This window comes from Opisthocomus hoazin, chromosome 1, assembly GCF_030867145.1.
Source record: "Opisthocomus hoazin isolate bOpiHoa1 chromosome 1, bOpiHoa1.hap1, whole genome shotgun sequence".
In the NCBI taxonomy this organism is placed as follows: Eukaryota; Metazoa; Chordata; class Aves; order Opisthocomiformes; family Opisthocomidae; genus Opisthocomus; species Opisthocomus hoazin.
The window spans coordinates 146,077,927-146,103,350 of NC_134414.1; the positions used below are offsets into that span (position 1 = coordinate 146,077,927).

The 25,424-nt window shown below is 39.2% G+C and overlaps 1 protein-coding gene across 3 annotated transcripts in view; it reads right to left on the reverse strand.

Moving 5' to 3' along the window:
• PIK3C2G (phosphatidylinositol-4-phosphate 3-kinase catalytic subunit type 2 gamma) overlaps positions 1-25,424 on the reverse strand; it is a 310,696-nt gene that overhangs the window by 148,527 nt on the left and 136,745 nt on the right. For all 3 annotated transcript variants that reach the window (XM_075440297.1, XM_075440305.1, XM_075440313.1), the window contains 4 exons: positions 22,882-23,004; positions 15,988-16,021; positions 7,447-7,642; positions 3,678-3,800 (listed from right to left, as the gene is read on the reverse strand). In XM_075440297.1, the coding sequence (XP_075296412.1) occupies positions 3,678-3,800; positions 7,447-7,642; positions 15,988-16,021; positions 22,882-23,004 (476 nt within the window). The remainder of the gene's footprint in view (positions 1-3,677; positions 3,801-7,446; positions 7,643-15,987; positions 16,022-22,881; positions 23,005-25,424) is intronic.

The window sequence follows — 25,424 nt, forward strand, 5'->3', positions numbered from 1 at the left end:
TTACAGAGGATAGAAAAAGATGAGGTAGTGGAATAAATATACTAAGAGCAACCAGCTAATACAAAAGAAAGAAAATTAAGAGGTCTCAGTCACTCACGAATGAAACTCATGAGAAAATAAGGGGGCAATCTTCAGACTTTACACATTATGTGCTGGATAGCATCAGTCTGTTCAAGTTCTGCACCAAGGTGACAATCACACTTTTCAATAATAACATACAAGTTCTAAAGCAAAAAATATACTCTTAAAAAAGGACAAACAAAAGAAGTACTAAACAAGGCAGCCTCCTTAGGTATCTAATGATTCCCATCTTCTCTGAGAATATTCTGGGAAAGACTAGATATGATGAAAGACTTCAACAAAAGCTCATGTTTAAACACAAAAACCCATAAAGCTAAAGTTCAGATAGTAACTGGTTAAAGCACTTGAAAACACATATTAAATACATAAAAATCAGAAAACAAAACAAGTCTTGTCTTTGGTACAAACTCTCTTCTTAGATTCCTAATCACCACAACGCTACTCTCCATTTTTTTTGCCTTGTTTGACTCAATCCTAATCTAAGATCAGGACTCATTTTGAATTAGCTAGGTTTATTTTTGGTCTGATTGATCCCTAACTATAGAGAATATTTGACTTCCTAATGTAATAGAAGCTCTTCCTAGTGACCTTTTACCATATGCATTTTCAACTGCTATGATCAACTAAAAATAGCATATGGGTTATAACAAAAGTAATGCTTTAACTCAAGGCAAAACACTTTACAAAAAAGAAATTGTCTCCTCTGTAAACCTTTTGTACAAACATAAACCTTCTGTTTCAGAAAGGTGACGTTATAGCCAAAAGATAACTATGAGTGAACATAACTTGATTACAGTTTTGAGTGACCCAGACTTCCTATGATAGGAAATGGTGTCACCTGACAACATGGAAAAAGCTTCATTATACTTCAATAACACTTCATTACAATACTCTATTTTTTTAAATCAATTTGAGATTGAATTATTGCAAAAAGTATTAATTAGTGTTTACCTACATGTATTTATTGTAGGAAAGCCAAATCAGCCTGTTTCTGAGTACATTTTAAATTATGCTAGTTAGGCACATAGCAACTTCAGTGATAACATGGCACCACCTCTATTGTTCCTTCTCTCTCTGTATTTCAAATATTCTGAATGTAATGATTATTCTGTCAAGTTTGGTATGGTTTGTTTATTCTTTCTTAGAGGATTAACAGAACTAATAGCAAAAATCACATTTTTTTCTAGCAAGTATTTCATATTTAAAATAAATTAAAAACAACTTAAACATTTCCTTCCTTATGCATATTTTCACAGAGGAAAGATCTTCTGGCATCACCATCCTACCTAATATTCTGATACCACACCAAAGTTATACTGTTATAAGCACAACACAATAAAGCAGTCAGTTCCTGTCTTTATTTGAAAACATTAGATTTTGTTGTTAGATGCTGTGTTAGATTCGGAATGAAACCAGAATCTATTGTTGTGATCTCAACATGTTCATGTCCTGCAGTAAATATCTGCTCTACAAGCGTCTCTTTTGTGAGTAGAATTTGCCCTACCAGCCCAGGAATATGTTAGCGACTCAAAGAAAGGGGAGGGAAAGCTCTAGCTGTAAGGCTGCTAGCTGCTTTAACATACTCATCTGACATTTGCAATTTGACTCAGAAATAGCATCCGTTCACAAAATCCAGTTCTGGATACAAGCTATAATGTACAAAATAATGGCATGTCTGGCTACCTAGACTCTCAGCCTGTGCTTCTGGACCTCGGGTCATCAGGTCCAAGAAACCTCCCCTCACGTTTTGAGACTTAAACAAAACTAGGCCAGTTGGTTTGAGGTGGAAAATATGTGAACATATTTGATGGCTGAAGGAAAGCCTGATACCAGACAGATATAAATTCTTGGGTTTCTGCTTTCGAATTTATCTGAATTTGATTTTGAAAACTATTTTTGAAACTCAAGGAACCATAAAAAATAAACAGCTGCTCTTACAAACTAATACTATTAAGTTTCATACAACTCTAGATCTTGTTTCTGATGTTAAGAGCCTCTTGGAAGCTCTTACGACCTATGAAAGAATTTGGCCTGCATACTTAACTGCTTCTTTTTCCAAGAAACTTTTTGATGGAATTGCACACATTTAATCCTGATTTTTCAGAGGCAGAGATTTAAACAGATACTCTAAAGGTTTAGTCTAATTTCTTCACATTTTCATGGAAATGCAAGAACAACAGAGTTTCTGTTGCAGTTGTGGCTAGAGAATTTATTTGTAATCTGTCTTCTTACTTTTTCTTTTTTTCTTTGAAAAAGGTTGTGTAAGAAGCATTCCAGAAAGGCATCAGCAATATAATCCTCCCTCTACACTTCAATTATATCTGCCCGTATGTACTGTAAGATAGTACTTGACCAAAGCTTGGATTAGGTGAAAATTCCTACAGAGTAAATGAGAATGATCCGATTTTTTTAAACACAAAGATAACATTTACTTTCCAAACATACAAAGATTGAGGGTTCAACACTCAAACTCTACGGACTCAGCTGAGGCACCAAAGCAGATATTATGCCCTGAAAAAAACTAATTTGGATGCTTAGCAGAAATGCACCCTTTTTGTTTCTGAACCATAGGGCAGCCATACTAAGCTTCCTATATCTGTTCAGGAGTGTTGTGCAAGAAGGCTGTGCAAAATCTCCGTTATGATAGATGCATAGGAGGTTTGCCATAAAAAAGTCTTCATTTTACCTGCTTCAAACTGTTGTGTCTTAGACAAAGGCAAACAGTTATGAATTACACTCTGTATTCAGTTATAATTTAAAAAAAACCCTTTCAGATGACTTGTAGCCTTTTTTCAATTATAACATAATCAAGCTGCTTTCAGATATAGAAAACAGTAAACAGTGATATAAAATACCAAAACTTTCAAAGATTGTAAATATAAACATGTCATGCTCAGGAAGGTGGAATAATATAATATTATCACCAAATCATAAAATCTTGCTTACTACTTCTCTCTCATCTATTGCAGATTTGCTTTTTGTCATCCCATTGCCTTAACTGAATGTTGTTTGAACGTGCACTTTGTTCCTCAATGGAGTTATTTTCCTCAAAGCAGACAGGCAGGTCACAGGCAGTTGGTAGTCGCTACTCTAAAATTCTAGTCTCAGATTAAGGTCCTCATTTTAAAATTGCAGATCCTTGTTACAAAAAAACCCACTACAGTCTTGCTCCTTCTAAAAAAAGAACCCTTAAAGAAATGTTACAACAGGTTCTCAGGCTGGATTGCATACCTACTAGAGGTGGATTCAAAGGGCAGAAGTCCTCAAAAGAGAAATTTGGCTTTTGCTTGCATCTCCTTTCAGTTCCAGTATTCCTCGGGGATGCCTTCAGTGAATGAAAGCTATTCTCACACCAGCTTAGTTCAGCTTATTGTCAGACCAGACTTAGCTTAGTCCTATTTCTCTTCCTCTGGCTACCTCACTCCCTTCTCAGTCCCACCCCCCTCAGTTCCTCTGAATTCTGTGGAGTTTAATTTGCTCAGAAGAAGATCCATAATAAAGATGGGTGTGTGGTTTTTTGTTTTGCTTTTTTTTTGTTACACGAATATTCAATATGTAAAATCTGTCATACATACATTAAACAGACCAAAACTTACTTCTCATTCCAGTCAGCCAGGAAAAAGAAGGATCTTTTAACTGGTATATTTTTGCAAATCTTCACTTGACATATTGTCTTCCCAGCATAAGTTAGTGAACAGGAAAAAGAGAAAACTTTATAGCTACAAAAGGAAAGAAAAAAAAAGATTAATTGTAATGTACCCTGTCCAGCACAGTAAATATGGGCCTAACCTTTCAGAACCTTGTGAAGATCCGTCCTTACAGGCAAAAAGAATTAAAATAATGAATCTCCTATTAATGGGAGGATGGTTTGTTTATTTTGGATGGTTTGGTTTTTTTTTAATGTTTGGAGTTCCAGAAAAATACTTAAGAGACCCAGATTCCGTTCCAAGTTTTTGTCATTAAGACTGATTTTTTTTTTTTTTTTTTTCATTATTGCAGTCAAGACAAGTTTGGACATAAATTTTGAAGCGTTACAACTTGTTCATCACACCACTTCAGTTAACAGTATATCTATTTTCAACATAAAATCAAAAATTATCAGAGGGATGGGACAGGTTTCCTATGAGGAAAGGCTGAGAGAGTTGGGGCTGTTCAGCCTGGAGAAGAGAAGGTTCTGGTGAGTCCATATAGCAGCCTTCCAGTAGCTGAAGGGGGCCTACAAGAAAGCTGGAGAGGGGCTTTTTACAGGGCATAGAGTGATAGGACAAGGGGTAACGGCTTCAAACTGAAAGAGGGCAGATTTGGATTAGATATTGGGCAGAAATTCTTCACCATGAGGGTGGTGAAACACTGGCACAGGTTGCCCAGAGAAGCTGTGGCTGCCCCCTTCCTGGCAGTGTTCAAGGCCAGGCTGGATGAGGCTTTGAGCAACCTGGTCTGGTGGAAGGTGTCCCTGTCCATGGCAGGGGGGTGGGAACTACATGATCTTTCAGGTCCCTTCCAACCCAAATCATTCCATGATTCCATGATTTGATTTACACTTACTTTTTCCCAATCTGTAAAAAACAGGTTAGTACTTAAGGAAGTCTATACATTCATTACAGCAAAAGCATTAAAGCCCTCTGTGTTTGCATTCTTCAGATACTTCACTGACTAGCTTCATTGTGTAATTCGGGTCTGCAGCTATCTGCTGGTTTGATGTTTCTCTTACTGAAATCTTATAAAATTTTAGTCCAAATAGAAGAATAGCATATAATCATCTACTGTTCTTAATTAGTCTTGTAGCTTCCAGATCTTCCTGTCACTTTCAGCTTTAGATCACACTCTGCACAAGAATGCTGAACATGGGAAACAGTCAAATCGGAACAGCAAATTTGAAGTATTTGCAGATTGCAGGTGGCTGGTTTTGCCTTATTTGCAAGAATTATGGTTGATCTCCTCAAGAACATTATAGTAATTGTAATACTTATTATAGCAGATATGCCTTTTCTTATTCTCTCTCTTTTTTTTTTTTATTCAAAGAAAAGGATCTGGAATCTGTAGTACCCATGAGGTATCGATGAAGAGAGAGAGAAAAAATACCTTATAAGACTAGGAAATGCTTCTGCACTTAACCACGGCATCTTTCCTCTAGAGTCTAAATATGACAAATAGTTGGAGGATAGTGCAGGAAATATTAGTTTTAATACAGTCATATTATTAAGTATTGCTGTTTGAATGGAAGTATTGATACACAATATACAGACATATTCCTGATACATACATCATAAGGACCTAATCCTGGAAAGATTAATGCTTACTCAATGCTTCAGCCTGACTGAACTCAGCAAGGTTGTTCAGAGTGCCTGCGCTTCCATCCATTTTCGGTCTTTGTAAAGCATTTTGCCTAGGTAGCCTCCCTGTGAGTTCAAAGGCACGACTCTCTAGTCTTGTCCCAAAGACAACTTCATATCAACCAGATATAGATAGGAATCTTTTTTTTTTGGCTGTAGAAACAAATGTAGCCAGTCACGAAGCTAGCAATGTTATGCCACTGGCAGCAAATAAGGCACATCTGCTCGGGATTTAAATGAGGTAGAACAATAAACTGATAAAAAGTAACAAGAAGGAAAAAAAAACAGTAAAAAAAGGTAATCAGTTTTACAGCATTATTATGCAACTTATAATATCTGTAATCATCTTTTTAATGAAGACAGTAAGACAGGAGTAAGAAATTGAGTGCATAAATTTAAACACTGACAGAAAGTCAATCCATAATAGTGAACCTGAGATGGATTTGACAGGACACTAACATGATCCTGTAAAAGATAAGACAACTCACTCTCCCTTATCCCAAATGATTAAAAGAGAAGCGATTTATCACATTCTGGTATGCACACAAAAAACAACGAGTGACAGACAACAAGGGATGTCAAAATTCTAACATTTATAATAAATATATGCAGGAATATACATTAAAATACCTGTTATGAACAGCAGCAAGATCATAAAATGTGACCTTTGGGAAAGGGAAAACGAGAGCCGTAACAGAGCCAGCACGAATTCATGCAGTGCAGAAATAAGAACTGGGAGTATGCATGTGAATAAAGTTAGCAAAAGGATTTGAGGAAACTAGGTGTCAGAGCGGCGGTCCATGCTAAGAAGTCCAATCTAGCTACGAATATTGGAAAGATTGGAAAGGCAAATTAAGTAGGAAGAGAGATTCTCATTTTCACATGCTTGAACATAGCATGTAAGTCATCAAGGGCCTTTCGGCCATATGTAATTTCACATTTTTCTGGTAAAACATAAAATGCAGTGGGAACGGCATAACCATCTGAAAATCAGGATAGCAATTACAGTTTCATATTTATTACCTTAATTAATGTAAATTCTCTCAGATTTTTATTAAACTGCTAATTATAGTTAATGTTGTATAGCATACTCTCTTGCTCACAGCCTAATGCAAATGATCCCGCTGTTTTTTAATCAGTCATTTGGAATTCAAGGTAAAGTGGAAGCAAGGGGAAAACATTAATAAAAATTTGGAGAACAGCATTTTGACTCATGAAAATAATGCTACCAGACTGTATTCACCTGTCCTTTGATCACGCTGGAGCAGTAAGAGGAAAACACCAGTTTTGCTCAGAGTAGAAAGAGCAGCTATCTGGAGAGACAACTAATTTGACCAATTAAACAATGCAGAAGACAATACTTCAATCTGATTTTTATTGAAGTTGTCTCCCTCTTTTATTTTCTGTGCCATGCTGACATACTCAGTATACTTGGACCTCTAAACTATACGCATTTTACTCCCCATCTATAAAGAGGATCATCAATGCACGTGTTTAGCCAAGCAATGTGGTTTGAACACACCAAGAGAAAAAATTGCTGATAAAGCCTCATTCAGCTTGGGTTTAAGCAAAAGCACCCCTCTGTTTAACTTGGCAAACTGGCCTTCAGCCCTCCCAGTTACTTGTACTGCAGATGTCACACAAAGTCCCAGCGTTAACCCTCCCTGCATGCAGCACGAACCCTTTCCTCCCTCCCACTAAGCAAGGTGGGCACAGAAGCATTTGTACACATACCGTCAAGGCCAGTGCTCTGTCACTGATTCTGTTACCATCCTTCCACACTGTTCAATGGCAACGGTCTAGGCCACCTCCTTGATTCTCCATCTACCTATGGGGCCTGGAAGTCTCCTAGTCACTCAAGCTAAGAAATGCACTGCATGCTACAAAAAACAGTGGGGATACATCCACTTACTCAGTTTCTAACAATACAGGAGTATCACCAAAGCAACAGAGGTAAGCTAGTATCTGTGAAAAACATCAGAGCTAAGAGACAACACATCTTCTTGTGACCACCCGCTGGATCTCCTCCTACCTGTTCACCCAGGCTTCTGGGATGTTATGGGCAGCATAAACAGTGAAGCTGAGCTGGGAATCTAGGCTGATGTCTGCACATGAAGGGCTTTTAGGTTTCCTAGCAAGCTGGAAATTTGCATCAAAGCTGCTGCTGTAAACACGGATGAGACAAGAGATGGCCATGGAGAGTTCAGTCACAGCAGCCTCTATTAACGCTGAGAGGAGAGAAAAATGAATAAAGGTTAGCAATAGGTCATTTATGGAGAACCATATTTATCTTAAACCATCAGTTACGGTTCTGAAATGCTTCCTAATAAAATTTAATTAAAATGACATAACCTACCAACTGAAGCCAATTAGCCATCTGTGCTTCTGAAACCAGCCTTAGCTCATTTCTGGTGTATCATTAACAGTCTTTCATTACAGTGCTTTCAAATTAAGGCATTTTCAAAGTAAGCACTTTAAACTACAGCAAGTTAGTGTGTGCCTCAGATATGCCATTTTAGTCTGTTAATTTTTGTGCTGGAAGGATTTTTATTATGTAGGTATTTTGAAATTTCAGTAGCTAAGTAGCTACTTAGTTAAAGGGAACTGGCAATGCAGCAGTAGAATGGAGAAAAGGCATTGGTTAACAGACTATAAAGCTGTTGCAACTGTAGGTAAACAATTCATAAAATATATAAAACAGCAGCCACAAGCAGACATAGTCAGCACTCAGACGGTCATGGATTGGTGATAAGCTTGCACAACAATGGACACTGAAATACATATCTATATGGACACAGATGAAATGCAGGCTGTACACTCATTTATATCACACCTTTATTTATATTAGTTCCTCTGGCTTCAGCTCTGCAGTGCTCTTTTTCTGCAATTACTGGCCGTTATCCACCTTCCCTCTCCCTGTGTTTTTGGAGCAGCTAGGGATTGCCTGACTGCCAGTGTAAATTAAAATCCCCAGTCTTGGCAGCCTCCATTGAGTGAAGAGAATTGGTACAAGCACTCTCATTCCTCAGGCAAGGGACAGGTTGAGTACCATTCCAAGATCAGGATGATTTGTCTTCCAAGAGGAGTACACCAAATTCTCCTTTTTTCCCCCCCCTCTAACTCATGGGTTCCTACATGATAAAGAACACAGACTCATTACCTGTTACAGTTACTGACATACTCCCTAAACCTGCTGGCCACTGTATTCAGCAGCCATCTATTAGCTGTCTAATAGTGTCTATTGAAAAAAAAGTTAGTGTCTATTGAAAAAAAAAAAAAAATTCCCAGGATTAGGAAGGCTGACATTTGCTTGTATTAGCTTTTTACACTCGGGCTAGGTGCAGGAATCCTGCCCAACATCAGATACAGATACCATGATTCACTAGACTTAGCTATCTCAGTTTCCTGACAGAAATGTCTCCAAAAAACAGATGCTCGGTCTAGAATTTTATTCCCCTTTTTTTAACACCTTTGGCCTTTAAACCAGCAAATACTCAGAACTATTGAGTCACAAAAGGCATTACAAAGAGTGCAAAGGAATTATTTCAGTCTTCATGTTATAACAGACAAATTTTAACTACGTAACAATAGAGATATACACAAAATTGCAATATTTTGACATATATTGCAACTTGCTACTGGAAATACCGACAGCAAACTATTGCACTCATGAAGGACTGTCTAAAATACTACAACTTGTCATGTTGTAATCATCTTCCACGTAAGAAAATGGAATCATTTTAGACACTAACAGGTTAAGAAAACTCAGTCCTTTTACTCTGTGTATACTTCTCTGTCTGACACTTGTTTTTAATTATCTTTTCATTTATTCTCTTTACTATTTTCTCCATTTATCATCCTTCACCATAATTGTTCTGAATAAATCTTTTGTTCTAATGAACTTTTTCCCTAGAATACCATATTAGTCTCATAACCAGTTCTCTTGGATGTGTAATAACTTGGTACCTTCTAAACTAAGATTAATTTGCACTGAATTCTTCTACATTCCAAGGAATTACCTATATTCATACACGTAAAGCCTTCTCGAGAGGTCCAGAAGAGGACACCATGGACTATTATTTGAACCAGTATTTTCTACTTTATTTGAAAAGTACCACACTATTTACATTAAGGGAAAACAGCTACTTTGGAGACTCCCTGGCTCCAACCTCTTCAAAGTGGCAGACAGGTAGATGTAGTGTAATAGCAAAGCCCTTATTTATGCAAATTGGCCGACTGAAGTCAAGGCTTGCTGTGTGGAACCTTCTCAGCATTTTCTCCAAATGAGGGTGAAATGTAGTTCAGAATCTGTACAAACCTCCTGCTGTGCATTGAAAAGTACCCTTTGGCCACCAGCAGTTTTTACAAAATCCATATTCTAGGCTGTAAGGCAATGTTTCAAATTTTGTCTCCACAACAAGAGGAAATGTATTATATTTACAGCTAAGCCACAGAAAGAAGGGAATACTCCTTGGACAAAACAAAAAAAAGTCAGGAGAAACATATACAATAGGGTAAATATTTTCCTTAATAGAAAATTTACACATGCCAGGCAAGGAAGTAAGATGCAAGATGCCTATCACTATATCCAAGTCATCTTCTCCACTGGCCCTGTTTGCAGAAGAATGATTTGCATGATTTACCTGAGTCACAGAATTGAATGGCAAATATGTAAAAACCAAACAAAAACACCTCACCCTACTAAAACAGAGGGAAAAAAAGAAAAAACATAAATTTCACCTCAGTTATTTATAACATGCTTCAGTCTGTCAGCGGTGAGGTGAAAAAAGTTTCCTGGGTGTCAGGGACCTGCCTACCCTACAAGATCTATGTGGCTAGATGGGGCAAGGTTAAAAGACTACACTTTGTCACAGCAGGCAATGTCAGTGAGAATCCCTGCTGCAGGGAGTTGGGAAATGTTGTTGTTCTTCCTCTCTCTCAAGTTTCCACCTTTCACCCTTGGGCTTGCAGAGTGTGTGCGTGACTGCAGAAATGGAGCCAGTTTGGAAGCAGGGCCAGTGGGGAGGCTACAGGCTGTCTCTCTGGCTACGATGGCGCTTGAGAGGTGAAGGCAGCAATGGGACAATCAGTTCATTTGCCAGTAAAGGGAGACAAACGAAACTTCCACATTTTTTATCTAATTATTAGGAGATCCAGAATGAAGATCTTCTCAGGAACAGAGTTGCTCGGGTATAAGCAAACATCCAAGTAGGATCTGGTCTGCAGCTGCAGGATACTTCCTACATTCATTTTCTCACTCTTGTCAGCTCTCAGTTTAAAAACACTATGGTTTCTGTGCCAGTCAGCCCTTCCCCCCCCCCCCCCCCCTTCACTCATTAAGCCCTGTAGCAATTAACTAAATTAGAGACAAACATCTTGGCTAGTCTGTAAATGCCCATTAGTCACAAGAGCTGGTCAGCATCTTTTCACTGTATATTTATGAACTGCTGAACATGATTTGGTCCACCGAAGTTACATCACCCATTAATGAAGCCAGAGAACTTTGCCACTTTTTATGACTTCTATGATTAATAAATCTCAGATGAAAAAGGACTATGGTGTTTCGCTGATTCAGACAGCACAGGCTATGGACTTCCTTCAGCAGATTCACAGCTTCAGCTATACTAGAGCTTATTTTCTAGAAAGGTGTCCTAGGCATAGCCAGTATCTATCAGATGATGAATACACCACATCACAAAGTGAATTGTGACCAAGATTAATAATCTTACAACTCAAATCTCATAATTTATTTCTGGTGTTAAATTATTTGGCATTACCTTCTCACTAAAGGTTAGAAGAAATGAGACTTGCAGAAATGAGATGAGACCAGGGGAAGCAAACTTTAGCCACAGCTGCCAGATACGCTTATTTTCTGACATGTCCCTTGTACATGAAGTTTGAAGAAATAAATTTCACCCCTGGTGAGAAACAGAACAATCCACACCATCCCTGAAAGTGTTAATGAATACATCTGCAGGCATCTTCAAGATTTAGTAAGGAACATACTGGCTTATTCCTTACGGAAACCCACTTACTTTCTTCTTCTCAGTCCAGTATTACAATTCATAATATTCTTTTAGTGCCAGACCTTCCAGCAGAGTAGCTACTGTGCTGTTATTACACTACCAGATGATGACAATTCAATACATATTAAAACTTCCCTCTCTGATTCTGTATGCCCATTTTCTCTGGGTAAAACATGACAAATATCTGGCTGAACAGAATTTGGAAGGAAGGCTTAAGACCCTTCTGACACCTTAAAGGTATTCTGGACAACAGGAGCTTGATATTGTTCTTTCCCACTTACTTTCAGAGAGAAGAAAAAGAGTAAGATCCTAAATACAGTTCAGGTCATACACACACACACACACACACAACCCCCAGAAAAAAAACCTTGAGATTTAGGTAAAGTGGTAAGCAACATTAATTAGAGCATTATAAGAAAAAGGCAAAGCATGAAAAGGCTGTAACGCAAATGTTGATCAGATGCAGTTTCCAAGCACCAATATTTACCTTTTAGTTTCCTCCTACCCGTTTAAGAATCCTATAAATTATCCCTTGGAAGAAGCTTAAAAATCTCCTGCTGTCCTGCTATCAAAAATGTCTCTGCTACTATAGGCTTTATAAGGCCTTGGTAACTTCTAATTTTTTTTGAGAACTAGGGAGTAGCAGTTATTTAAAAATTGGTCTTGGTTAAAAACTCCCTGGCTTTCAGAACAACACAATCAGGATGTAACACAGCAACAACTTAGAGATAAAGAGCCATGCTCAGATCTGAAAACAATGCAGGAGATGCTTACGGAGATGAAATACAATCAATAAAAAGCTCTCGACGTTCTTCCATATTCTGAAACAAAAAGTGATTTTTCCAAAACAAAACTATAATGGCTCTCAAACAGGAAAAGAAGGAAGTGGAGTTTTTAATTTTATATAGGAAAACCTTCAAAAAACCTTCCATTTCTTCCCCTTTCCCCTCTTTTTTTTTCTTTTTTTGAAACTTTCTGTGGTGAGTATTTTTATGATCAGGTCTAGAAGCAACCGTCAAATCCTAAGCACAATTAGTGCAGCTTTACACCCTTAAATGTAACGATGACTTCACGAAATGTATTGTCATTAAGGTATCCGATTTCTGCATTCACTCAAATAGGTAGCAACTCCAGCAATTCAGTTGGAAAAGCGTATCATCAGTCCATGGCGCACACTAGACTTTCTGGGATGGGTCCCAGAGAACTACTGATCAAATTCCAAAAGCTGCTTACTATGTCTGATCCAGTGAAATCCCTGCCTGAAGTAGCAAGGCTGTAGACATTGTATAAACATTCATTCAGCTTTTGAGAAACACGCATGGACTCAGATTTGTTCCAGCTTGCAGCCTGTCTTTTCATACTCTGGATTGCAGCAAACTCCAATGCTAAATCTCTATTAACATGAATCATCTTATTCTTTATTTTCTGGGAACACCTGATGCTGCAGAAAGGTGTTAATGTCTAGAAATACCTAATGTTCCTCACATTTAAGAAGAAACAAAAAAAATACTTTGAGTACTAAAACACTAATATAATCCTCTAAGGCCTTCATAGAAAGGAAAAAAGAACACAATCCAGACTTAGGCATAACATGCATAAGTACTGCTGTGTTGACAGCAGTGGAATAATTTGGTCTACAGAGATAACACTGTTAATAGAACCAGTTGTTGCAACACTAAATCAGGGCTAGATATTTTGAATATAGTCTTTGAATTGCTTTGTCAATGGTGAATAACTAATATTAATAAAAGATTATCAGAGGTTTAAAGACAAAGATTAAAGCAGTTTCTAAACAAATTGTTAATTACGGTTTTAATTTTAATAGAATCCTTTATCCTTTTTCTCTTTTGTGGCAGAAAGAAACTATAATGAAGAAAACCAAAACTCTTTTATGATACTCAGGGTAGTAACTATCACTTGGGGAGGAAGAGCAGAGGAAAAGACATTATTAGCTGGAGTAACTGATTGCTGCTCAAATTTGATCCTGCTTTCTTCAAGATAAACATGAAAACATGTAAGAGAGAGAAAAACCAGCACAAATGAGAAATGCAATCTGTCTCCTCCTCAGCTGTCAAATGCTGACTTCATTTGCAATTGTCCTTCTAGAGAAAGCAAAGCACATGGTCTTTAGCTTCCCAGAGATCTGGAAAAATTTACCACTGCTGAGCTAAAGTGGTGATTTTACTTTACTTCTGGGTCACAGGCTTGCAAATTTTTGCATGCCTGCAATTCTCGCCAGCTAAGCATAGTGAATTATAAAGAGGGTGGGAAGCAAATGAGGTGGAAAAGGAAACACAAAGGCGATTTTTGCAGGAACGCACAACTCGCCACCTAGTTGGTTTTTACTTCTAGCTTCAGCAGGTAAAAATATCATCTAGATTCCTATCAGTCTCAGTGCCCCTAGGTCGATGGACGGGAGGCCCCATAGAATTCTCATGAAGGTGAGCAGTGAGAAGACAGGGACTAAGGAAAGTTTGTGATCCCCTAAAGAAGAGACGTGTAGAATGGCTTTGCCCACTTCTTGGGGATCAGGCCTAGGTTCCAGCAGATCAGTTTTGGTCATTGATCTCTCACTTGTTTTTATCAGATGTGCCCTTAACACCAGCTTTGATAGGATAGCTAGACTGTTTTGTTAACACTCATTAGCCTAACTTTAAATATTTAGCTGGCTTTTAGAACTTTATTTAATAGGTACAGATGTACGGCATGCAGTATATTAAAAGGTACACAGAATGTATATCACTGCATGTAAGAGGTAAATTTGAATTTTTGTTACCTTGGACAACTTTGGATGCAGGCTTCTTCCACAGAATGACTAATGGCCTGGCAAGTTCTGACCTGCAATCAGTAAGCTGCAGTCTCTAGTACTACACTACCAAAAGGATTCTGCAATTATTATGAAATCAGGGTGTGCCGAAAACGGAGAAGCATCACTCTTCACAGTTGAAGGTTTCCTAGCATAAATAAATAGGTACAGAGAAGTAGAGAGTGAAAAATCTGATTCCTTTATTGTTATTCAATAAATCAGATTTTCCTTGAGGAAGCTGCTGATTCAGTGATGTCCAAATTTGGAAGTATCTTTACGTAGAGGAATGCTTCAGATCCTTTCCAACCAGGTTTTCTGAACAGTGTGCAGATGAAGATGTTTCAAAGGTAGATGTTGATTAGTAACTATTCATAAGAAAGACATTTTTTACAATGAGGGTGGAAACACTGGCACAGGTTGCCCAGAGAGGTGGTGGCTGCCCCCTCCCTGGAAACATTCAGGGTCAGGTTGGACAGGGCTCTGAGCAACCTGGTCTAGTTGAAGATGGCCCTGCTCATTGTAGGGCGATTGGATCAGATGACCTTTAAAGGTCCCTTCCAACCCAAACTATTCTATGATTCCACGATTCTTTTCATCATTAACAATTAGATGCCAATAAGAGTGTTAAAAAAAATCATGGGATAAATTGCTATTATCCAAGGGAGAAGAATCCTACAAACTGTACTTACATTCTCCCTTCTGCACCCGCGTGTTCTTCCCCCACTCCTCTTGCCCTCCAGCTGCTTAGCTTTTCTTGGCAGCTTACAAATACAATTGCTGTTTCTTTGTTTGCTGTTCATGAAGTTGAATAATTGTGAAACAACAAGCCTGGCATTTGGAATCCTGCATCTGAACCACCTCTGTGTTTGAAAGGCTGCTGCAATCTGTGTTTGGTTCACCTTTTTACCTCTCTGAGCACACTGCAATTGAGAAAAGCAGACAGAGGAAAAAAGAAAGACGAAGCAAAAAAAGCACCTCAGAGTCACTTTTTTCCTCAAACAAAATGGAGAGACCACCATTCCACAGCACACCCCAGCCCACCTCAACCTTCAGATGGAGGTCCCTTTGACAGCACCCACATAGCACCCCCAGCTGCATGTTGAAAGGCCAACCACAGAAGAGTAGAGCAGGACCCACACCCCGACGTGGCTGTCCTCTCCAGCAATGCTAACAGCACGGGACATTAGCCAATGGGTCTAAGGTATTTTTAACCAAAGAATTAGATAAGGCAGGGACTATCATTCTGTCCATTACTGTTAATTAACCTACTCTTCTTATGACAGTATATCATTTAAGACAACACACTATTCACACAACAAAAGACAACAAAGAAATAAAGCTTAAGGAGGGAGGAATGAAAGTTATCAGAGCCGACTAGAAAAGCCAGACACAAAAAAATTGTTGTATGCTTTCATGAAGTTCCTTGCTTTCCCTTTCCTCTGCAGAAAAAGTTGGGATTAAGGACAACCGATATGACCACCACTAACTGTAATTAGCTCTTTCACACTACTATTCGTTCTCCGTATTTGAATCTCGAGGTTGGTTTTGGTAAATGCTATTGCTTATTTAGATTTTCAGATCACTTCAATTTTAAGTTTTCATAATTATCTTATAATATGACTAAATATGTAAACATCTGCAATATGACAACTATAACAGTTCACTAGCACAAACAAATAGCAAAATGTTTGTTTTCTGATGGTACATCCTGAATTAACATACTTTAAAAATAACACTTTACCTTTTTCTGGTGTTTCCACACTTTGAAGTAAATTCTATAAAGACAAAACCCAAGGGAAAAAGTAATCAGTTACTTCACAAAAGACCAGATAGCAGCTATAACGGTTTTCAGAGTAGTACTCATAGAAAATTATGTGAGAAAGGGGAAGGAAGTATCCCAATGTTATGATGGCAGAAGACATGACTGGGATTCAGCATACCAGGACCTGCTTTCTCCAGCTCTTCCACCTGCTTCCTCTACTATCTCAGACGAGTCACTCAGGACCAGATTTCTGACAGTATCTAGGCATGTCAAGATAGAAAGAAGCACTTAACAGCTGAGGTGCATACACATTTTCAGCCTCTGCACAGGTATAGCAGGGATAAGAATACCCTCTCCATTCCTTTGCATGCCTTCTATATTCACGTGTGAATCCCACAATCACGCTGAGCAGGCAGAGCCTCAGCATCCTTTGAAAGCTGAGGAGCACTAAGTTTCCACTCAAGTGGCCCACGTTTCACCTACATTCTTGTACAAAATTGGAAAAAATAGGTATGCTTTTCAAAGGCTTTTCATTTTATGACCGCTGAAAGAACAGACCAGTTATTTAGACTGAGCTGACCAGCCTAATTAAAATATTTACTTTTTTAAAAAAAGCTGTTCTGTTAAATCCCCAAGTACAATAACTGCCGCCAATCAGACCCCACTCTAGGCTTCTCAGACACTGGACAAAATTAAATATTGCTACACTGCCTGTGCCTCCCCATCTGCACAGGAAAAACTGCCATCATGGCAGGTAGCTCAGCGCGTCTCCCGGCAGGATGGGCAGCACCCAGAGCCCCGGGGCTGCAGGCGGGACCCAACCTCGGCTCATAACAAGTGTGGGCGTCCGGCTTCCCACGCCAGCTGCTCAGTCTGCCCCGTCTTCATCTGGCTCGGACATCACACTCGCATTTGCCAAGGTGACATAGAAATAAGTTACTGAGGTGCAACTCTTGACCAGTGAGACCAGCACATTAATTCTGTGTTTCAGCATTGCCCGTGGCTTGCACTCTGTTTGCACCGACATCCCTGAAAGGTATACTGTCCTTTACAGCCACTAATCCCTTTAGAGCGAGTTGAGAATGCTTTGGTTTAGTACATAGGTATTCAACAAGATGCTCCTTTAAAATTACTATGCATGCAGAAGTGACATAAGTAGTACAATGCTGGATGTACATTCTCCCTCTGGTATCCAGCTTACAGCTGCCAGCATTTGTCTGGTAAACGTGAATAGAAGTCAAACGCTTACTCGAGGGGACAAAAGCAACTACCAGGCTGAGAAATAGGTTTTCACAATCTTTATAATGCAGTGAGACAAACGAGAACACAGAGACCTTTGTTCAATTCTCTCAAATTTTGGAAAGTAAACAAACTTTTGGAACAGCGGTTACAATTTCAACATAGTATAGCCCATTTAATGTATAGCGGATTAGTGCCTGTGCTGGCAGGATTTGATCTCCTAGGACTTTTTGTGAGCTGCCGTAAGAAAGGAAGAGGAAAAAAAAAAAAAAAAAGTTGAAAAACAATAATTGTGCAGCAGGCCCAGAGCTTCTCCTGAACAGATTTTAAAATCCCAGGGTTAGGTTGGTTAGAGACTGAATGAATCCTGCTTATAGAGAGACTCAATCAGTTAAGAAGAAGTTATCACTGGTGCCAGTTGCTTTCATAATCTCTTAACCACGGTACACGAATGCACAGTACTGGCAATGAGGAGGCAGTAAGAAGGTAATAAGTGCAGTTCAATCAGACACAGAAGACTGGAAGTAAGTTTCTTTGTTTTTCTTTTTTTCATAAAACCAGAATTAAATAGATGCATATTGAGATTTTTTTTTAAAGTATGCAAGCACACACATACAGATATGTATACATAAACATATACTGGCACTCTATAATTTACACTGGAAGGAGTAAGCTGTAGTTTCCTTGAGGCATTATGTGCACATGGAGCTTGCCAAATGGATGCGTTAAAAGGTATTCCACATAACACCAAACCATATATTACACTAAAGCATCAAGAAGCCACGGTCAAAAGGCAGTTAGAACTTTTGTTTTTGCTGGTATTTCTCCCTTACCCAATGTGTAAAGCTGCAGCACTTGAGATGTAACAGGTAGCCTCAAAAATACCACTTTAGTTGTGGTGCAAGTTACCTGCTTATCTGAAAAAAACCTGTCTTCTACCTAACAAAAAGTCTTCGCGGTACTATGCTGATGAACGTAATAGAAACAATTCAAGAAGACTGACAAGCTATGCTAATATTGGAGGATTTCATCGTTTTGTCGGTACCCAGAATTCATATAAAATGCCCCTAAACTTCAGTCTAACTCGAAAAAGGCTTGGAAGAGGTGGTACTCCACAAAACATCCAAATGCTGAGTACTAATTTTGGCTACATATGTTGAAACAGACAGTAGAGCTGGTCCATTTCTTCTGTATAAATATTGATAAATGAGATAAAATCTGATCTGTTATATTTATATACTATTCTATACATGGGGTAGTTGCGTATAATGTGTAATCTCTATCTTCATAAAATGGAACAGCGTTCGAGTTACAGAACATGCAGAAATATATTTTACTGCTTTTATCACATCTATAGTTCAGTTGCCGCTGAGAAAGATGAAGCTCTTCATAAAATCAAAACTGAACTTTTTCTAGATTGCTGAAGTCTGATTGACTGTCCTAGCACTTATTTCTCAAAGGAGCAAAAAGCAAGCAGCAGCAATAGTGTTTGCTGGTGCAGGAACAGTTTGACTTTGTTTTTTTTCCTCCCTGCTTGTTTGAAGTCAGTTGTTAGTCAGGTCTGCTTCACCAAGGAGGGAGTAAGGAGGAGAGGGGTGTCAGTCAAGGTCACAGACAGCCTTTACAGCAAGGCTTCAACGGACAGACAACTAGTTCAGCTAACCAAACCTGAAAGGAAATGTTAAGGGAACAAAACCTCAATAACTTTAAAAAATGAGTAACTCAGTCAGTATTCTCCAAGAGAAATATGGAGACAAGCAGCTTCTTATGTGAATAATAGGACAGAAAAATATTTTAAGACTAGTTATAAAATATTCAATCAGGACAGATTCTTTTTAACATTCAGAAGAGAGTAGTCAGGAACAGTCTCATTTCACTCATTACATATGAGCAAACACCATCATTATCATCATTACCACCACCACTTACCATTTTTGGCCTCTGGAGATTACAGCCAGGACCCGCACTCTACTGTGCTGGAGAATGTAGATATAGATGAAGAGAAGCATTCCTTGCTCTGAAGAGCTTATAATTTAAATGGATAAAATAGTAAAAAGAAAGTGTAGTACTCCCTTTGTGCAAGGAAGTACATGGAAGCTGATTCAGCAGAACATGTCTATATTTGAGATTGTCTATACAGCGGAGCTGGAAATTCGAGACAGGCTGGAGAATGAGCAATGGCAAACTGGGAACACTTGGAGCAGGGTTTTTTGGTTGGTTGGGTTGGGTTTTTATTTGTTTGTTTCTACAACAGGATAGATCAGCTCATAATTCAATTATTTGCCTAGTAACAATCAATTCACCTCTAAAATAAAAACAGTATTGGCATGACAGTGACTTAGAAGAGAAGTAGTAGTAAATGTGAACTTCAACAGAAACCTTAGACTTGAAAAGGATGACCTGTACTCTTCGGGTTTTATCTCATTATCTTATTCTTCATGGCACATCACGTGGGGTTTTCTGATCGCTCAGAACAGGCCACACTAACAAGAACTGATCTCTCTCTTTGACTACTATATCTGTGTGTCTGCTGGAGTTCAGTGAGGATGGGACTGAAAAGGGACTCAGGGATACTCAATAAATATAAGCCAGTCATAGGGAGCAGTTCACACATTGGGTTCACAGAGTTGACCTGAACACTTAAAAAGAAAATACACTAAATTTCTCTTAACTCCAGAAGAAATTATTAACAAACTAGTCCTAATACATTTCTTCTGCTCTAACTCCTTTCTAAAGTAGAACATGTTCTGCTACTGTCCTCTCTACCTTTTTACTAGATCAAGCTCTTTAACTCTTCAGAAAGATTCTGAGTTGACAAAATACTTTTCTCAAGGGGAAGACACTGATCTGCCTGACACCTGTCAGGATAGCCTGGGGTTTAACAGAAAAGCAGATCCTGCAAATCCCTTGTTACTTCTTTTTATCTCTTTGTCTACTGCATTTGCCCTCTAATACACGTGGAGAACATTTTTTTAAATGGAGATATTCTTATTCATGTTTAAATAAATAACAAGCCACATAAAACATGTGCTGTCACAGGCCCATTTATTCCAGAATTTGCCCAGAATAGTGACTTCTAATAACTGATGCTGAAGTGGACAGGAAAAAATTTAGGATGCTATAGAAACAAGATTTCCAGTGAGTCACGACCTAGACAAGAAGGAAGATTGCTTAAGCAATCTGGACACCCACAAATCCATGGGCCCCAATGGAATGCACCCACAAGTGCTGAGGGAGCTGGTGGATGTCATTGTTCAGCCACTCTCCATCATCTTTGAGAGGTCCTGGAGGACAGGAGAGGTGCCCAAGGACTGGAGAAAGGGCAATGTCACTCCACTCTTCAAAAAGGGCAAGAAGGAGGACCCAGGGAACTACAGGCCGGTCAGCCTCAGCTCCATCCCGGGAAAGATGATGGAGCAACTCATCCTGGAGGTCATCATCAAGCAAGTGGACGAAAAGAAGGTGACCAAGAGTAGTCAGCATGGATTCACCAAGAGGAAATCATGCTTGACCAATCTGACAGCTTTCTAGAATGGCATGACTGGCTGGGTAGATAAGGGGAGAGCCGTGGATGTTGTCTACCTCGACTTCAGCAAGGCTTTCGACACTGTCTCCCATAACATCCTCCTAGGGAAGCTCAGGAGGTGTGGGCTGGATGAGTGGTCGGTGAGGTGGATTGAGAACTGGCTGAATGGCCAAACTCAGAGGGCTGTCATCAGCAGCGCTGAGTCTAGTTGGAGGCTGGTAACTAGTGGTGTCCCTCAGGGGTCAGTACTGGGCCCAGTCTTGTTTAACTTCTTCATCAGTGACCTGGATGAAGAGTTAGAGTGTACCCTCAGCAAGTTTGCTGATGACACAGAACTGGGAGGAGTGGTGGATACACCGGAAGGCTGTGCTGCCATTCAGCGAGACCTGGACAGGCTGGAAAGTTAGGCAGACAGGAACCTGATGAGGTTCAACAAGGGCAAGGGCAGGGTCCTGCACCTGGGGAGGAACAACCTCATGCACCAGTACAGGCTTGGGGCAGACCTGCTGGAGTGCAGCTCTGTGGAGAGGGACCTGGGAGTGCTGGTGGACGATAGGCTGACCATGAGCCAGCAGTGTGCCCTGGCTGCCAAGAAGGCCAATGGCATCCTGGGGTGCATCAAGAGGAGTGTGGCCAGTAGGTCGAGGGAGGTTTCCTTCCCCTCTACACTGCCCTAGTGAGGCCCCATCTGGAGTACTGTGTCCAGTTCTGGCCTCCCCAGTTCAAGAAAGATGAGGAGCTACTAGAGAGAGTCCAGTGGAGGGCTACGAGGACAGTGACGGGACTGGAGCATCTCTCCTACGAGGAGAGGCTGAGGGAGCTGGGCTTGTTTAGCCTGAAGAAGAGAAGGCTGAGAGGGGACCTTATAAATGCTTACAAATATCTCAAAGGTGGGTGTCAGGAGGGTGGGGCCAGACTCTTTTCAGTGGTGCCCAGTGACAGGACAAGGGGCAATGGGCACAAACTGAAGCAGAGGAAGTTCCGTCTGAACATGAGGAAGAACTTCTTCTCTCTGAGGGTGACGGAGCCCTGGAACAGGCTGCCTAGGGAGGTTGTGGAGTCTCCTTCTCTGGAGATATTCAAGACCCACCTGGACAAGGTCCTGTGCAGCCTGCTGTAGGTGACCCTACTCTGGCAGGGGGGTTGGACTGGCCCACAGAGGTCCCTTCCAACCCCTAACATTCTGTGATTCTGTGAAGAGAAGGCGCTTAAGTGAATCAGCTGGTCAGCTCTGAGCAACAATAAACAAAACCTAGAGCTAGTGGTTTCTTGGAGCGTGGTCTCTAATAATACTTGCCAACCTTCAGAGAGTCAGCATTCCTTAGTAACTTTTTAGATTTTTTAAAAAAGTGTGAAGAGGGAATTTCATTAGAATTGGAAAGAATTAGCATGTGCTAAGGTTACAAGAGACCAAATCCAGATGATTAATGGCTTGATTTTCAAACTCGCTGAGCACATGTATTTCCAAGATGCTGACTTCAAAACCATTTTTGGGTGCTCAGAATTTCTGTAAATCAGGTCATAGTGACTTGTCCCTCAGGTCATAACAAAGCGGCTGACAACAAAACTGAGAACAGATACTGCCCTCCAAAGACCCAGTTCACAATTATACAGTAACCCCTGGAAAAGCCTCTTCAGTGTTTTAAGAGTGAACATTCCAGTTAAAATGAAGACCAGGTGATGCTGGTCCTTCTCTGCATAAATACCAGAGACTTCTCTATCTGAAAAACTCATAATTTAAGTGACATTTACAGAAGAATTTTTTTATTATTATTATTAACAACCCAGGCTAAATATATGAAAACTGAATGCTTTGAAATCACGCGATTTGTTAAATAGGTGATGTGCCAAAGCAGAGATTTGTATGTTTGATGGGAATAAGAAAGACCAACCAGAGGAGCATATTGGTTACAGTTCAACACAGGACAAGTCCTCTGCTGTTCCACTGTCAACAGTTTTCTTTTTTTATAATGCCTCTACCTAATGCTTGTCAGAGGTAAAATATGTAGTAAGACAGTAGAATGGCCTTGATGAATCAGAAAATTAGTGACACTCATTCAAGCTGCAGTTTCAAAGAGAAAAATAGGACGCCAGCTCGCATCTTTTACCTGTGCTTTCAGCAGTGGCGCTGCGCGGAGTTTCTTGACTGCATCAGTAATATCTCTGGTTTCCACAAAACAGAGGACACTGCAGATTGCTTTTGTTACTTCAATCACATTATCAACTTTATGCTGTTAATAGCAAAGAAAGAAGAAAAAAAAAGGCAAACAGTAGACATATACCTTTTATCAGAAACACCTTACCATAAACTTCATGTCAGTGACTATGCAGAAAATCGTATCTGTTCATGCAAAATTCAAACACACCATGCATCAGCCTGGCTACGGTGAATTCACTAGTGACCAATAGCTTCCTAAGCAGAGCATAATTTTTGTTGAAGTCCAGTTATCTTCCACAAAATGTGCGTTGTTGAAAACTGGGACAAATTCGGTATCCAAGACTGATTTTGAGGCAAAACATTGCTTTGTCTGAACTTCATGAGCGCAGTAGCACTGTAAAGAAGCTTCTGAGGAAACCTGTACCCAAATGATTCACTAACTTTCTAAGGGTTTTATGCTACTATGAATTTATCCCCACTATTGTCGCCTACTCATCTTTGTGAAAGCTGACAGACAGCCAAGTTCCTCCTAAAAGTAGTGACTGTGTTGGAGGCTGCATAATCTGACACCTGTGGGCTGAGTACTTCTACAACTAGCTTTTCTGCAAAATATATATATAGTTCAAACTATTAAAACTTGTTGATAATAAATTTATATTGTTAAATATTACTATACAAATAATCTCCGAAACACTTTGGGGAATTCAAGAAAAAAAAATTTGGATCCCAAAGGAAGGAAAATGCAATCTTCAATTATCAAGTACTCTATATTCAGGAAAATAAACAAATAAATAACATTTCATGGGTTTCTTGCATAGTTATATCACTTAATTAAACCTTAAAATACATTCTCTGAACAAGGAGAAGCTCTCCTATAAATATTCTCCATGTTTCTGTACCGATAAACATTCCCTTTAGCGTGCCATGGCAAGTTTATGTACTGATAAAACCATTTCTCTAACTCACCCATTTCTTGCCTCAAAAAGTAGAACTAAACCAAGATGAACTTTCTATTTTCAAGCTTAAGGTCTATATCCAGACTGTACTGAGACAGTTACTGACTCATTAATACAAATAAATATTAAAATATATTGAGGTTACTAATTCCACATTACCTTTCTGGAGCAGAACTAAAGCAGGAATGAATTATTAAAAAAAATCCTCAAATATTTGGTGGTCTAAATTCTTTTAAATATAAGTTATCGGTGTTTTTTTAATAATTAAAGACAGCCACACCTTTTCATACTAGATGTTCTGGAGAGAAAAACAACTATGGCTGACTGTGATCTCTTGAGAGCTTTAGACCTTCCTTTGGCCTGCAGTTGATTCACCCTTCTGCCAGTTTACAAGGAATGCATTTCGCTTCTTTCATATTTCTTTCCTACCACTTAGATTTTTAACTTGAACTCTTGCAGGATTTACTCTCTATGCACATACATTTTGCCAGCAGAAGTAGAAACCTGTAAAAATGGCATGGTTTTGTTACCATGTATACATAACATTGAAAAAACCAAAGCGTTATACATGCTGGTTTACTGTGCAGTTGTTGAAGAAATGCATTTATACACACACGCATATAATTTTTAAATTACTATATATAGTTTGTAATTAAAAATGAATCTGTATTATAATTTAGCATTTAATTTAAACACATTTTAATTTAGCATTTTTCTTCTTCACAAGTGGATATGAATTATTAGAACAAGGCATTTTTATATCTATAAAGATACATGCAAGCTGGGCAATTTCTGAGCTATACATGAACAACAGACATACACAAGACTAATCCTTGAGTAGAGAAACAGCTACACTGCTGGACAGGAAAAAAACCCAAACCCAACAGTTAAAATATTTTTGTACGTACATATATATGCTGTTCCGCAAAGAGAGCTGGGTATCTTGAGGAATGTATCCATTTCTGTATAATATACTATTCCATTTGGGGATAAATTAACAAAGTACTTAATATTTTACAGAAGCTACTATACCACAGAATCACAGAATCACAGAATAATAGGGGTTGGAAGGGACCTCTGTGGGTCATCTAGTCCAACCCCCCCGCCAAAGCAGGGTCACCTACAGCAGGCTGCACAGGACCTTGTCCAGGCGGGTCTTGAATATCTCCAGAGAAGGAGACTCCACAACCTCCCTGGGCAGCCTGTTCCAGTGCTCCGTCACCCTCAGAGAGAAGAAGTTCCTCCTCATGTTCAGACGGAACTTCCTGTGCCTCAGTTTGTGCCCATTACCCCTTGTCCTGTCACTGGGCAATTAGAAACCATAGAAATTGTTTACATGGTAGCTACTTCTAAGAAGTGTATTGCAGATCGAGGACAGTAAGCATATAAAAAACTGTGTAACGCTGTATACTATGAATGATGTCCTTTATACTATTTGTCTTTTTGGATATTATCACATAAAGAGTTCTCATTTGCCATATGTAGACGTATGACATCGGTTTTTGTCTCAAAAAAGGGAAGACATTCTTTCTTTACA